General features: G+C 58.8%; 1 protein-coding gene across 1 annotated transcript; it reads right to left on the bottom strand.

Moving 5' to 3' along the window:
- Nucleotides 1-2,840: 2,840 nt before the first annotated feature.
- Nucleotides 2,841-13,315, bottom strand: AMER1 (APC membrane recruitment protein 1). The gene is made up of 2 exons (XM_035324233.1): nucleotides 13,178-13,315; nucleotides 2,841-7,213 (listed from the first exon to the last, which is right to left on the bottom strand). Exon 2 carries the CDS (start codon nucleotides 7,117-7,119, stop codon nucleotides 3,700-3,702), a length of 3,420 nt encoding a protein of 1,139 aa, XP_035180124.1. The 5' UTR covers nucleotides 7,120-7,213; nucleotides 13,178-13,315; the 3' UTR covers nucleotides 2,841-3,699.
- Between the last annotated feature and the right edge of the window lie 575 nt (nucleotides 13,316-13,890).

The raw sequence follows: 13,890 nt of genomic DNA, 5'->3' as shown, positions 1-13,890 counted from the left end.
AATTGCTTTTTCTCCATCGGAACTGTAAACCACACCATTTTAAAACACAACGGACGTCAGTAAAAGAACAGTCCATAAAATCTCCCCATGAATAGAAAATGCAAAACTATACAAAAATAGATAAAATCGACCGTTTTCTGGTGTGTATATAAAAAAAAACAAACGAACAAACAAAAGAACCAAGTCCCCAAAACGCAATACAGCTACTTGGTAGGCTGACCTGAGGGGCAGCGGTTTGATCTGGAAGCCAACAGCGATAATCCACCGCTCCGAGCCAAGGCTTGCCCTGGAAGGGACGTACTCAGTTCCTTGAGGTTTGGGGGAAATCTTCCTCAATATCCCGGCAAGACAACCCGCTAGTCCGCACTCCTATGACTTGTTGTTTGACTCAGCAGACCCCTTTTTCACAACGAACCTCAATTGCTACTCTCAAACCCGGGCTCCTGGGGTAAGTCTCTGTGGCACCAGGTTAAAAGACAACGGCTTCATCCAGAGACGAGCACAACTGCTGCAGCCCTGGGTGAGAAGTCGGGCTGCTTCTAGCTTAAATGGGCTCCAAGGACTCAGGTGGGGAATTTCTTGGAAATGGTGCTTGGTACGAGGTTGGCAGTGGGGAACGAGCGAGCTCGGAGGGCATCGCGGGCTGCCAGCCCCTCTCCCCCATAGGAGAGCAGCCGTGGGTCGATCCCACCCCGAGGCGGCAGTGCCCGTGCTCCAGCCGCGCCCTGTGCCACCAAATGCTCCCTGTTTGGCTTCAGCAAATCCCAACCATCAGTTACCATCCCGGTAAATCGCAGACAGGATGGAGGATCACCCTGAAAAGCTTCATTTCCAGACCCGTTGCTTCTGAACGGGGGCGCGAGTATTTCCCCCCTCCAGGGATCTGAGCGTCAGTTTGGACGCTGCAACTGTGAGAAATCTTTCCTAAATCCCTAAGGGGACAAGATCAAGGCCCAGGAGCTTGTATTTGGCACTCAAAGCGTAATTCTTTTAGAATTTCCGAGCAGAAAAGTATTGTGGGGAAGATCTGGTCCGATTTATCCCAGAGCAGACAGGTATTGTAGAAGCAGGAGTGCGCTAGGTAACGCAACCCACTCCACGGCAGTGAAAACCTGCAGCCCGGGTTGGTATAACGAACACTTGTACTTCTTTTGGTTAATGGGGCAGAATGCTCCAATCACCCAGGAAAATGGGTTTGAAATGCTTTTTAAAACCTCACTTTAAATCAGCAGGTGTCTGCTTCATTTAGTTCCAATCAGATTAAGAGGAGAAACCTTTGGTATAAAGTCAGATTATCAAGTCTTGGCTGTATTGCTTTCACACTCCAGTCCAGGAACTGTTGTCAGTAACTCTTCCTACGTACCTACAACCAAAATAATTCTTACTAAAGAGACATGCATTTGCACCTGTACATTCATTTTAGCACTGAGACACTTTCATACTTCACCAGAACTTTGGCAAAGGCTGCGCCGCTTCCAAAAACCCCACGCGCAACCCCCCCGACCTGCAAGATGCCTTTGGTGACACGCTGAAAGAAAATAACCCCGAAAAACCCAGGAGGGGGCTGCTGCGGAAGCCAAGCCGTTACCGTGAGCACGGGTTTGTGCTGCGGCCGCTCCGGTGTCGCCGGCGCTGTCTGCCTGCCCTCTGTCCCTTGCAGCGGGTTGCAGTGGAGCTCAGCCACGAGGCCGGCGTCGATTAGGGCTGCTCTGTGCCACGAAACCCTTTTTGATAGGAGAGGAGCGCACAGAGGGAAGGAAGCCGTGGCACAGCGGGTTCCCCAGCACCTCCCGGAGGTGCTGGTACAGAAATATGCCAAACGAAGGTTTAGTCCCACAGGTACGCGGACGGCTCTGCTCTAGCCTCAGGAGCCTGCTCGGGGGAAAAAAAATAATCATACATGAATGGAACTGGCAAAAATCAGAGCCTGGCTTTGCCGTTCCCTGCCCCTTCACGGATGCACAAGGACAGGGGGAAGCTGCCTCTTCCCAAGAAGAAATAAGAGGACTTCATTTCGCTTGAGAACACAGCACAAAGCAGCTCTCAGTGCCTCGGCGCTCCCCAGGCACGGTGACGCCGGGGGGCTGCTCGTGTTCCAGGTTCTGCTGCTAAAAGAAGCAGAAAAGGGGAAAGTCGGGGGCAAAAAAAAAAAGCTATCTGTAACTGAAGGAAGATCAGGCTCCAGAAGTTGGACAGAAGCAGGAAGAGGCTTTGTAAGTCACAGAAGGCGAGGTTTGGGTTACGGACAGAAGCGTTTCAGATCGACCAGGACGCAGGAGACTCCTTGAGGGGAGACAGGAGGCTCTGCTCCACCAGCCTCAAACTGCTCCCAGGAGCTCACAGCCTCCTCAGCGCCCAGCCTGCCTCCTTAGCTCATGTCCCTTCTCCGCACTCGTTGAAAGAGGAAAAACAAACAAAACAATCAAAGACCTGCAGCAAGCTCCAGCTTTTTTGTTCCCTCCAGTTAGGAGGAAGAAGTTGTGAAGCCTAATTTAGGCTGCGTTACATCCTGTATTCCAAGTAACAGAATACTTTCCCCGCACGAGTTTATGCAAAGAAAACAAACACAAAGTAAAAAACCCACAAAACTTCCTTCTGAAGAAAGTTAACAGCATCGGCAACTCCACGGCTCCAGGCACGATGCACGTTTAGCTTATTTCAAAGAATTCCTACAGGTGCCCGTGGCCTGGGCGAGGCCAGGAATGTGGGACAAAGCATGGGAAATGCTTCACTTGGAAATTACGCACCACGAAGACAGACCACGAGAAATAAAAAGGGGCTGAAGTTTCGTTCTGGAAAGGGAGGCCATCAAGAGAACGCCTCTCCGAGTGCTGTTCTCGGAGCAAATTAAAGCTAGAGCTGAAGAACGTTATTGGCACGCGCACAAAAGCTCCTGCTTTCCTTTGGGGCAGGAAAAAAAAAAACAAGTTACGGCAACGTTCCCCTTTCAGCTGCATCGCCTCCTTTCCTTGCTCTCAAAATAACCCGCATCCTTCCTCTGGGGTCCCCAAATCACGAACAAGATGGAAGACATTAAAAGCCTGTCGGAAACAAATCGTTTCACCGAGAAGAGGAAGAAAAAAAAAAAAACAGTTTCTTCTGAAAGCTTCCCCGAGACTTTGCTCCCCTGGCTCCATCCCGAAGCCGGGGGGCTTCAGGAAGGCGCCCGAAAGCAGCCTGGCCCCAAAGAAGGGAGACCCAGGGAGACGTGACCCCACGCCACCAACCAACGCCCGGAGCGAGGGCGCAGGGCAGCAACGCTCCCTGCTCCTCCCAGCCGTCCAATCCTCCAATCCTTCCCTCTGAGGTGACGGCGCCCCTTGAGCTCAACCTGCCGAGAACAAACCCGCCGCGCTGGACAAGGGGCCGTTTCCAGAATTTATTCTAGCAGCACTGGGGCCGCGTTGTGCATTGTATGAGAGCGGTGGCTCGCACTGGGAAAGAAAAACAAAACAAAAGTGCCTCAGTGTTAATCCATGAATCTAGGAGGTTGCTCTACACCAAACCAGAGTACCCACAGCAGCGCGCAACGGCAGCAGCATGCAGGCCAGGTGCTTACTGCAGCTGCAGGAGTTCATCTTTCTTGGCCCAGTTGGACATTAAAGTCGCTCGTTAGAGTCACTCGTTAGCGTTCACTTTCTCCCTCCCCCTGCCCACCCTTTTAACCCGGTCCCCCCCTCCCCGGCTGCCCAGGAGGAGCTATTTGGCTCCTGTTACATTCACCGCAGCGCCCGGGCAGCTGGCGGGCAGCGCGCTCCCCTGCGTGGCTCTCCCTTTCAGCAGCTCTTTGCCGGCGCTCCCGAAGCGCTCCGCGAAGCAGGAGGGGCTTTTTAAGGTTTCGGTGCTGTCGTCGTGAAACTGGGGCACCCCCTGGGCCACGCCGACAGGTTTGCACTTGGCTGGTTTCTCCGGGGACGGAGCGAAGCCGAAGCTCTGCGGCGGCTCCGGCTCGCCCAGCGGTAACACGCGCGCGAGCTTTTTGGCCGCGACTTCTCCGTGGTACCTGTAGGCACCGGGCGCCTCCGGGGGCTGCCTGGTGTCGGCCTGCAGAGGTAAATTGGACGGCCTGACCAGCTGCCTGTCCACCTCCGGCTCTTGGGGCCGCCTCTCCAGAGCCTCTCTGGCACTGCTGCGGGAAAGGGACAAGAAGGGGGAGTCGGCGTCTGGCTGCTCGGATGGCTCCCAGCCGCTCTCCAGCCCGGCAGCCGGAGCAAAGCCCCAGCCTTTCACCCCCCCGGGAGCCAGCTCGGCGTCGTACTGCAGCTGCTGCAAGCCCGGCCAGCCCAGCACACCGTCGGCCTCCCCGCTTGCAGGAGCGGACGGCTCGGCGTCCTCTTTGCTCCTGCTCCTTCTCACACCGTCCGAGTCCTTTTTGTCCCATTTAGACCAGAGCTGGCAAGGCTTAAGGCCGTTCTTGGACACCTGCAGGTCGGCGAGCTCGAACTCGAGGCTCTCCGTGTCGAGCGACCTGCTCCTCCTGTTGATGGAGAGGGGCGCGGGCATGGCCGGGCTCAGCCCGTGCAGGCGCAGGTGGCGGGGGAGGCTGGCGACACCCCAGTTACAGCTCTGGAAGGAGCCCTGGGGGTACCCGGGGAACATTCTCTCGTCACATTCAGCGAACGACTCTTTCTGCACGTAGCTGTCGTCGAAGGCCTCGAAGGACGCGGCGATGTCCTCGTCGGCGTTCATCTCGGGGTGCTGCTCGCACTCCCCTTCCCCTTCCTGCTCCACGTCGACGATGTCGAAGGTGACCATGGTGGGAAGGACGGGGAGGTTCTGCGTGAAGGAGGAGCCGGAGTCGGAGCTGCCCAGGCTTTCCGAGAGGCTGGAAAAGAGGGTCCCGCTGCTGGTGAACTCCACCAGCGCTTGCGAGAAGTTCACGGCATGCTCGGGTTCACATTCGCTGTCAGCCTGGGGCTCCCTGGGGGCGGCCTCGGCCCCGTCGCGGTGGTCGCCCTGCGAGCAGCTCTCGCGCTCGTGGGGCCTGTAGCCGGGGAACGGCCCCGTTTTGGATGGGGCCACGCCGCTGTGGACGGACCCCCCGAACAACGCCCGATCTGGGTCAGGATCGAACCCCGGGTTGTTCTTCATGAGCTGAATAAGGCAACTTCCTTGGGCTTTTTGGCTGTTGTAACAGTTCTCTGGACACAAAGGCCCTGGAAAGTCCCTCCACTCCGGGGCTTCACCTCTCGCCACCGAAACCCCGCTACTCACGCTCCTATTTGGAGCTGGAGAGGCGATCTGCTCACTGCCAAGGCAACTCTGATTCTTGCCAATCAAGTTGGCCGCTCTAGTTTTACATTCAAGGTACTGCTTTTCCCTGGGAACATCGAGCCGTTTCAGGACCGGTTCCCTCTGCAGCTCCCAGTAGAGCAGCTCCTTCTGGATGGCAGCTAGCCGCTCTTCTTCCGTTTCCATAACCCCCATTTTCTGATCCATCATCTGGATCAAGCCCTTCTCAGCAGGGAGACAGAAGTCCAAGAAGTAGCTGAAGATCTCAGGGCGAGACACTTTGCTCTCAAACAGGGATTCCTCTCCGTGCGAGGGGCTCATTAGCGTGTCATCTGGCTCATAAAACTCGTAAAGTGCATCGCCGCTGTAGCTGTCTCTGGGAAGACGCTCCTTCTTGATCTCGCAAAGCCCATCCCCGCCTTCGTCCTCTGGCCCCGGGGTGGTGGAGTCATAGTAACCCTCGTCGCTGTTAGGTGCGGACTCCTGCTGGTCACTCTGCGGCGTCAGGAGCTCGACGCCGTCCATCGCCCCCGCGGCGTAGGGGTGGGCTTCTGCCTCGTGCAAACCGCGCGTCTCTAGCTTGCTGCTCGCCGCCTGCGGGTCGTGACTGCTCACGGCGGGCGGCAGCTGGGCTTCGTAGCTCCTGTCCCCTTCAGCGGTGCTGTCCCACATCTGCTGGAGGTACTCCTCTGCCTCCTCCGGCATGGCCATCTCCTCCCCGCCGCCCTGGTAGGTGACGAGGCAGGAGCTCCGTTTCGCAGCGTCTCTGCTGCGCTCCACCGAGATCGTGCTCTCGGCAATGCTGAGGATGTCGGGCTCAGCGATGATGTCTCCGCACCCCGTGAGGGAATCGAAGCTCTTCAGGGACGTGACGTCTCCGAAGATGAGGCTCAGCTGGTCCCCAGAGTGCAGCGAGGGAGGGTCGTTGTCTGCCAAGTCGGGATGCAGGGCCCCGGGGAGGTGGCTGTAGTCAGACTCTGCGCAGACGGCGGCGTCCACCTCTGATTTTGCATCCAGAGCATCCCGGTCCCCAGGCATCGCCACCCCATCGCCCTCGGGGCTGCCCTGGTCAGCCCTGAGCCAGTCTGGCTCAGCAGCCTCCCCGGAGTTGGTGGTTGTGCCTACCGAGCAGTTATCCTCCGAGTTCCCCGGGCAGGCTGCAGCGAGGGGGACAGAGCCAGGCCCCCTTTCCTCCGTGGCTCCGTGGGTTTCTGTTCCCGTGCCTCGAGCTTTGTCGGCCTCCTCTGAGTCCCCAGTCCACTCGGGGAGCTCTGCTTTCTCGCACTCAGCCACCTTGCTCTTGCGGTGACGCCGGATGCTGTTCAACAGCCCCTTCAGGCCTTTTTTTGGCCTGGGGAAGGACGACTTGTCTCCATTGGGCTTCTTCTCACAGCCCTCAATGCTCCCTGGCGGAGAGCCGTCCTGCCTGCCAAAATCAAACTTGACGCTGCTGTCTATGGCCACGTGAACGCTCTGGGAGCTCGGCAGCGGGCAGGGATGCGAATCCTTGCTTCCATCCGAAGGGCTTTCCAGCTGCACCCTGCCGCCCTCATCGTAGCCAGCACCGCTGATCCCATCGTGGGTCTTACTTTTACTGAGCCCCTTTTTCGAGGCTCCTTTCCCCTGGCCTTTGTTTCTGCCGCCAAAGAAACTGGGCAGCGTGCATATACTCCTCTTCCCTCCAAACAGCTTGAAAGCGGTTTTCTTCAGCTTGCCGGGGGGGGCCTGGGGCTGCTGCTGCTGCTCCACGGCCGCGACCGAGGCATCGCTTTGCTGGGACAGCCGCTCGCCGTTCTCCTCGGGCTGCTGGTCACTGCCCTTGCGCTGCCGGCACGCGGCGGACTGCGACCGGCTCTGGGCAGACTCCTCTGCGCAGGCCGCTTCCATGGCGGCTGCCGGGCTCAGGCCTGTCTAGCTGGAAGCGAGGACTTCGGTGGCAGAGTCTTCCTCCGGGCAGGCGGGCTGAAGCATCGTGGCTGATCTAAAGGAAAGAGAAAAGAGAGAGGAGGTGAGGGCACGGCAGGGGTGGTGCAGAGTCACTTGGGGCGAGGTGTCACGGGGCGAGGTGCTTCGTCCCTGTCCGGAACCGGCACTGCAAAAGCCTCCAGGAGCCGCTCGTCTCGCCTCACCTGCTGCAGCTCGGCATGGAAATGCCACAAAGCTGAAATTCACCAGACCACCAGTCCAGGAAACCCAGCAGCACCCACTGGGAGACACCACCGCATCCAGGCCCTCGCTTGCAGGGACGTTTCTTTGGCCTCCCTTTGCCACAGGGGCAACGAGGGGCTGCTAACAGCGGCCAGCCGGCACGGGAAGCAAAAGCATCTCCAAAAGGGAGAGGGACTGAGACCTCCAAACTCTACTCCCAGCCCTCCCGACCAGGAGGAAGCATTTTGATAGAGAGCCAAGCCAGGAAGCAGCCCTTACAGTCAGCGTGCACCCAGCTGAAGGGCTATTTGCTGTACTTTCCCCCCCACACACCAGATTTCAGTTGTTTTTAAAATCATCTGTCACGAAAGAATTGCATTAAAACCATTCACGACAAAACACCCCGATCAGATTATCTCAGGAGCTGAGAGAGAGGCTTTACAACTTCAGCCCGGATTGATGTCAAGAGCAGAGACATAAAATAAAAAATAAAATAAAATAAAATAAAATATTCTTCTTTTCCAGAGAGAATGAACCTAACGAAGATCGCACCGCACTGCTGAGCCGCTGTACCTGAGGCTTAGCCCCGACTGGTTCGAGGCTGGGAAAGCTTCCCACAGGCTTTGCCCAGAGATCCTGAATCAGAAATACCTAAGATTTTCTCTCGAGCCTTTGGAGCCTGCACAGGGAGTATCACAACATTTATTTGCCTCTGTAATTAACAAGAGCCCTGGTGATCTGAGGCCTCTGGGGCCTTCCCAGAGCATCCCAGGGGGGCTGTGGCACTTTTCTAGCTCTGACAAAGCACTTCTGGACTCCGAGATGCTTCCCAAACCTTTCTGGAGCAACTCCGGGCTTTCTCTGGAGCCTTCCCAGAGCCTCTCTGCAGAGATCTGATAGGACTGAAAGACAACAGCACGCACACACGTGCACGCACAGATTGTTTGAGAAGTGGCAGAAAAATGAAACAGGAACAGGATTTCACAAATTCAGATTGAAAACAAACTCGCCCAGGCTCCACAACAGCACTGGCATCAATGGATGCGCGCTGCTGTGACCGCACGGCTCTTCACAGATGCTCGGAAAATAAAAGTCACCAAGGGCAAAACCCCAAACCTGCAACCAGGGTTAAAGCAAACCCAAGCAAGTCCCAATAAAAGCCAGCACTTGGCCTGTCCTCAGCTTCCTGGGGTGGCCACGAGGGAGCCGGGCAAGCTGGGGGCGAGGCAGTTTTCTGCCCCAAGTCCAGAGCACCCAGGCCCGACCCCGGCCAGGTCCTGGGGGTCTGTTAGCACACAGCTGCGGCACAGCACCCTCGCCAGCAGGCTGTCCTGCTCCGAAACCGAGCTCTGAGCACCACACGCCCCCCTCCAGGGCTGAGGACAGACCCCGACGTGGAAGGGACAGCCTCCATCCTCCCCAGCGCCTGCTGGAGCACCCAGCTGGGCTCTCCTAACTCTGTAAGTTCGCGAACGCGCACGGCCACCTCAACCTTCAGCAGCCGAGGAGGAGGAAAGGAGCCCAGCCTGCACCTCAAAGCTTCGGGGAAACGTCACCGATTTATCCCCCAAACACCCCGAGGGGCTGAGGCCGCTCATCGAGCCGCTCTGTGGTAAGCAGGCTGCTAAATCCTCTCTTTGTGTCGCATCAGAGATGAGGGGGGGAGCCCCTGACAGCGATCGGTGGACGCACCCAGCTGGACCCAGCTGCCTCCCGGCAGCGCCTCACCCTGCAGGGCCAGAAACCCCCCAGACCCCTCGGCGACCCCCGGGCACAGCACTGCAGAAGGGTCTGGCTGCTCGCGCTCTGTTGCTCTCCCCAGGAACCCGGCTGTGCCCCCAAAACACGGATGTGTCTGAGCAGGGAGGGACGGAGGCCCCGACGCAGCGCTGGCCGGGCAGCAGGGGAGCCCCAGAAATGTGCTCGGGGTACACCTGAGCACAAGGAAATACCTCCTCCTTGGGCAGCACGCATCCAGCCGCGGGGTTTTGGCCCCCCCGTCGGATCAGAGACCTTCCAGAACAGCGAGAAGTGCTGAAGGGACGAGGCCCGAGCACAACAAGCCAGGAATCCCCCCTCGTACAGGCAGGTGCACGGGGCCGGCACAGCTGCCAGCACGGGAGGCGTGCACCCGAGCACCATCAATTAATTCTCGCAGGCACCAGGCAAGGACAAGCTACGATCAATTAATTCTGCAAAGGGAGCAGGAGCGTCGTCCTGATGCTACAAACGGGGGGCTGGGAATTAAGGGAATTACCCGCATCTCAGGGGAGCCTGTCCTGCTGCCAGGATTAGGAGGGCAGAAGCGCCCCCAGCGAGAGAGAGGATTTCTATAATCCGGGAGAGCTGCTCGAGAACCGCTTGGAGGTTTTGTGTCAGATGCAGCACCTCCTCTCCTTAACCCGGGGGGCTGCTTTTGCCGCAGCTGGTGCTACAGACAGCCAGAGCGAGCCCGGGGCTGGCCTGGCTCTGCAGCACGCCCGGGGAGCCATCGCGGCTGGCTGCTCCCAGGACCTTTCCAAAAGTGGGGTTGTGCTCCAGCTCTGGAGATAAAGAACAAAAATTCTGAGCAAATAACATCCAGCTTCCCTAGCTGGAAGTCACCAGGTTCTGACCGAGCCCGCAGACAAAAGAGATCCTTCCACGGACCTCCGGAGCATCTTGTCTGAGGCAGCAGGAACTCAGCCGCAGGCATCTGCGGTGGGAGAGCTCTTCCCCGAGCTCTGGTGCTCCCTCCTGCTGCGGCGGCGCGATCCCTTCCCACAAACCGTCGCGTTCCTCCACGTGGGAGCTCCTGCCCCGCCGAGCTCCAGGCCTGTCCCACCAAAAGCCCTGAGAACTGGAAACCACCTTCCATTTTCCAAAGTATTTTACTCGTGGCCATTTTCTACCTACTTCAGCTTACGCGCCTTTTTCCTCTTGCAGTGCTTAACCCGTGGTGCCCTTACCCCTAAACCAGATTCCTGGTTCTGAGGCCAAGCGAGCCCTCCCGACTCCCCCCGAGCAGCGTGCTCTGCACCCCCCGAGCCACCCCACGGCCTGTTCCGTGCCCACGACGACAGAAATTAAATCCTTCCAGAACAGAGGCAGCGAGAAGAGGGGCGAGGGCCGGCAGCTGAGCGGCGCTCCGTACCCGGCAGCTTCCCCCCGCGCTCCCGACGGAGCCACCACGGAGGTGCTCCGCGTAGCCCCGCGGTGCCGGCAGCAGCACGGCCCCGATCCTTCTGCAGATCACCCACAGGAGCTCCACTCGGCCGCTATTTCGCCGGACGCCGCTTGCGAACAGGCAGCGGCTCTCCCCGCGGTGCCCCTCATGCCCCCGTGCCGCTGAGGCCGCGTTTGCGGGCGCGTTACGACGGGCTCGCTACGGACGGGCGCGGAACCGCCGAAGCGTGCCGCCCCGCTCCTCCGACAAACTGTTGCACAAACCGTTTTCGTTACGGTAAGAACAGCAGGCGACGGAAAACGTTTTGTTGGAAAGCCGCATATTAACGTCATTCTGTCTAAGAGACGGTGATAACTCGAGCACTTCAAAGTTTCGGTCCCGAGCCCTGATTTACCAGGAGCTTTGTACCGTAAAACTCCTTCAGTCAGAGCTGTGATTTGCTTCTGTTGTTTTTTTCCCTGCGATAATTACACCGACGCGGAGCACCACGTGGGCAGATATCCACAAGTTCAAGAGTGCCTGGCACCGGCGCTGCTTCTCCCCAAACCTCCTGGTATAACCACATCCGCAGCGGGGACGCACTGACCCTTGACCCCACCTGGGTGTAATTAACACGCCGTATTTACGTACTGATGGAGACAGCCGGGGTCCTCGGGCAAGAAAAGCCCTACAGCTTAGGCAGACGTGCTGCACCTACGCGGCAGCACCTTGTTTTTACGGTGAGAGATAGCTGGTGTGCCAGAGAAGGTCCCGAGACGCTGGCGCTGACTCAGAATGAGCTTCACAATTTGCATTCGCCACCAACCTCAGCTTTCCCCTGCTCGGAGCTTCTGCCTCCCCTTTTGTAAAAGGAAATTCTTCCGTGTTTCATCGCCTTTTAACATCAGGCAGGTGGGTTTGGAACCCATAGATGGGTAAAGAGAGACGCACCGAGGAGTAAACAGCACCTAGCCACCCAGCACATCCCTGCTCCAGCTCCGAGCTGCCACCGAAGATGCTCTGCAGCGGCCGAAAATCAGCCCCAAACCTGAGAAATGAGTCAGGTCTCACAAAACCCATGCCCGAGGAACAACCTGGTGCACCAGGGGTACCACCGAGCCACCGCAGGCTGCCTGCTGCAGAACCTCAGTCCTGAGCAGAGCTGACCCGGAGAAGCACAGCGAAGGCAGGCGCAGACCTCGGGGTAAGCCGGGAGCGCGGCGCCTTCCCCTCACACGCGCTCCCTTCACCGAGATCACAGCCACCACAACTGCGAGTAGTAACCACATGAAAAAAAAAAAAACGCGAGCGAAGGCTTTTACGAGACGGGTGTAAGTTTAACAGCTCTGCCTGAGGAGCTCGTGACGCCTCCATTAAGTCTGGTGCTGAATGGGAAGGCAGATCCCTCCCACGGAGGCATTCCCGTGCCTCTCCCCACTCAGCCCCGGCGCGCGGCTGTTTGGGTGCCTCGCTCCACACACGCCTTGTCTCGGCTGCCGTCCGTCACCTCGCAGCTTTCTGGAGCTAAAAGACAGAAGCCTGGCAAGAAAGGTCACAGCAAACTTACGGAGAAGAGGGACTTCAGACACAAACGTGCAGTCACCCAACCTTTGGGGGAAGATGGAGCGCATCCAGGGGCTCAAGCAGTTCGCCGTTAACCTGAACGCCGACGCTGCACAGCAGATCCCATCCTGCCCAGGCCAGAGCGAGCACCAACAGAAACCCGAGCCAGTACGCAGCACAGGTATTTTGGTCTACCAGAAAAACACACGTGAAAATTCAGTTTTCCACTCGTGGCTCGCGGATGGCTGAATTTGTGCAAAGCGGGACACCAGCAGTTACCGGTCAGGCCTCAACCACTGGGGACGAGAAACAACACGGCCAAGACCCTGAGGCCACATCCAATGCCATGACAAATCTGGCTACAAAAGCCTCGTCCAAACTCTTCCTGAGGACCGCGGGGTCTCAGCAGGGAAATCCAGAGCCACGTGTCGGGATGCTCGGATCCCGCCACCTCCGAAGGCCAACAACCGTGTCGGTGGGTTTGACACCGGCATAGGAAGGCTGGGGGGGGACGTGATTCCCACTGGGGATGATCAGGCTGTCGGGTGCCGGGCTTGGCACGAGCAAGGTGCCACCTCCGTGGGGTGCCACCTTCACATGTTGCCCATGGCAGCCCCCATGGAGACGGAGGGGATGAAGGCACAGCGGCTCTGGGGGGCTCAGCTCAGCCTGTCCCCCTCAGCAGCCCGGCCTCTCCTCTCCTCCTCAGGCCCTTCCCCGGCCCGGAGCTCCCCTTCCCCGCACCCCCCGCAGGATGGGGACACCCTCGCCCTCCGCCGGCCCCGCGCCCCCCTCACCCCGGCAGCCCCAAGCCCTCAGCTCCCGGCTCCGCGGAGGCTGCCACGACCGGGCCCAGCACCGCTCCCAGGGCCCCGGTCCGAGAAGAAAGCGATAATAATAATAATAATAAATAAATAAATAATAATAATAATAAAAAAAAAAACCAACCCCGAGCGCGGCCGCCACCCCCGGGGGGACCGCGGCCGGCCGGCCCCCGCGGCCCGGTGCGGCGGGGCGAGCCGGGGCCTTGCGTGGCGGCCGCCGCCGCAACAAAGGGCCCCGCCGCCGGGCCCCGCCGCCCGCCCTTACCGGCGTGCTGGGCCGCGGCCGGAGCTCGGCCGACGAGGAGGAGGAGGAGGAGGAAGAAGCACGGCCCGGCCCTGCCGTGCCCGCCGCCGGGGAGCGACGGGGCGGCGCCAGCCGAGGAGGGAGGGACGGGGGCGGTGGAGTTTGGTCACAAGCCGCCCGTTGGGGCGGGCCCTGCGGGCTCGTCCCGGTTCTGGGGCGTAGAGCGCTGGGAGGAGGCGAGGGTCGGGGCGGGGAAGGAGCCGCCGTGGCACACGCAGCCCTGGCTGGCTGTGGGAGGGGGCTGCTGCGGGCGCTGGGGAGGGGCCCTGCACCTTTCTGCACCTGGAGCCGCCCCTTCAGGTCACCCCGCTGGGAGCCGAAGGCCAAAATCCTCATTAAATAGGCCAAAACCCTCATTAAATTAATATCTATTTTACTCTCTGGCCAAGGACGCAGTCCCTGCCCTCTCTCCCTTCAGCTGAGCAGCGTCAGGGCCTGGATTTTCACTGAATGGGAGTAGAAACCCTATCACACTCCTGAGGGACAAGCAGCCCTCGTGCCTGGCTGCTTGCACCAGGCTGAGCCTGCCATAGGTAGAACATTCTGACCCTTGTAATCCTGGCCCCCATGAGCCAGAAATTCAAGGAGATGCCTTAGGAAGTGAGATAGCAACAGCTCTTGGCAGGCAGAGGAAGAGGGAGCACAGCAAGAGAGGCTCCAAAAACTTCTCCTAA

Source organism: Oxyura jamaicensis, chromosome 4 (assembly GCF_011077185.1).
Source record: "Oxyura jamaicensis isolate SHBP4307 breed ruddy duck chromosome 4, BPBGC_Ojam_1.0, whole genome shotgun sequence".
NCBI lineage: Eukaryota > Metazoa > Chordata > Aves > Anseriformes > Anatidae > Oxyura > Oxyura jamaicensis.
This window is presented reverse-complemented; position numbering and strand designations above follow the sequence as displayed.

Coding starts and splice junctions, on each gene's coding strand:
- AMER1 (XM_035324233.1), bottom strand. CDS start 7,119: ATGGAAGCGGCCTGCGCAGAGGAGTCTGCCCAGAGCCGGTCGCAGTCC.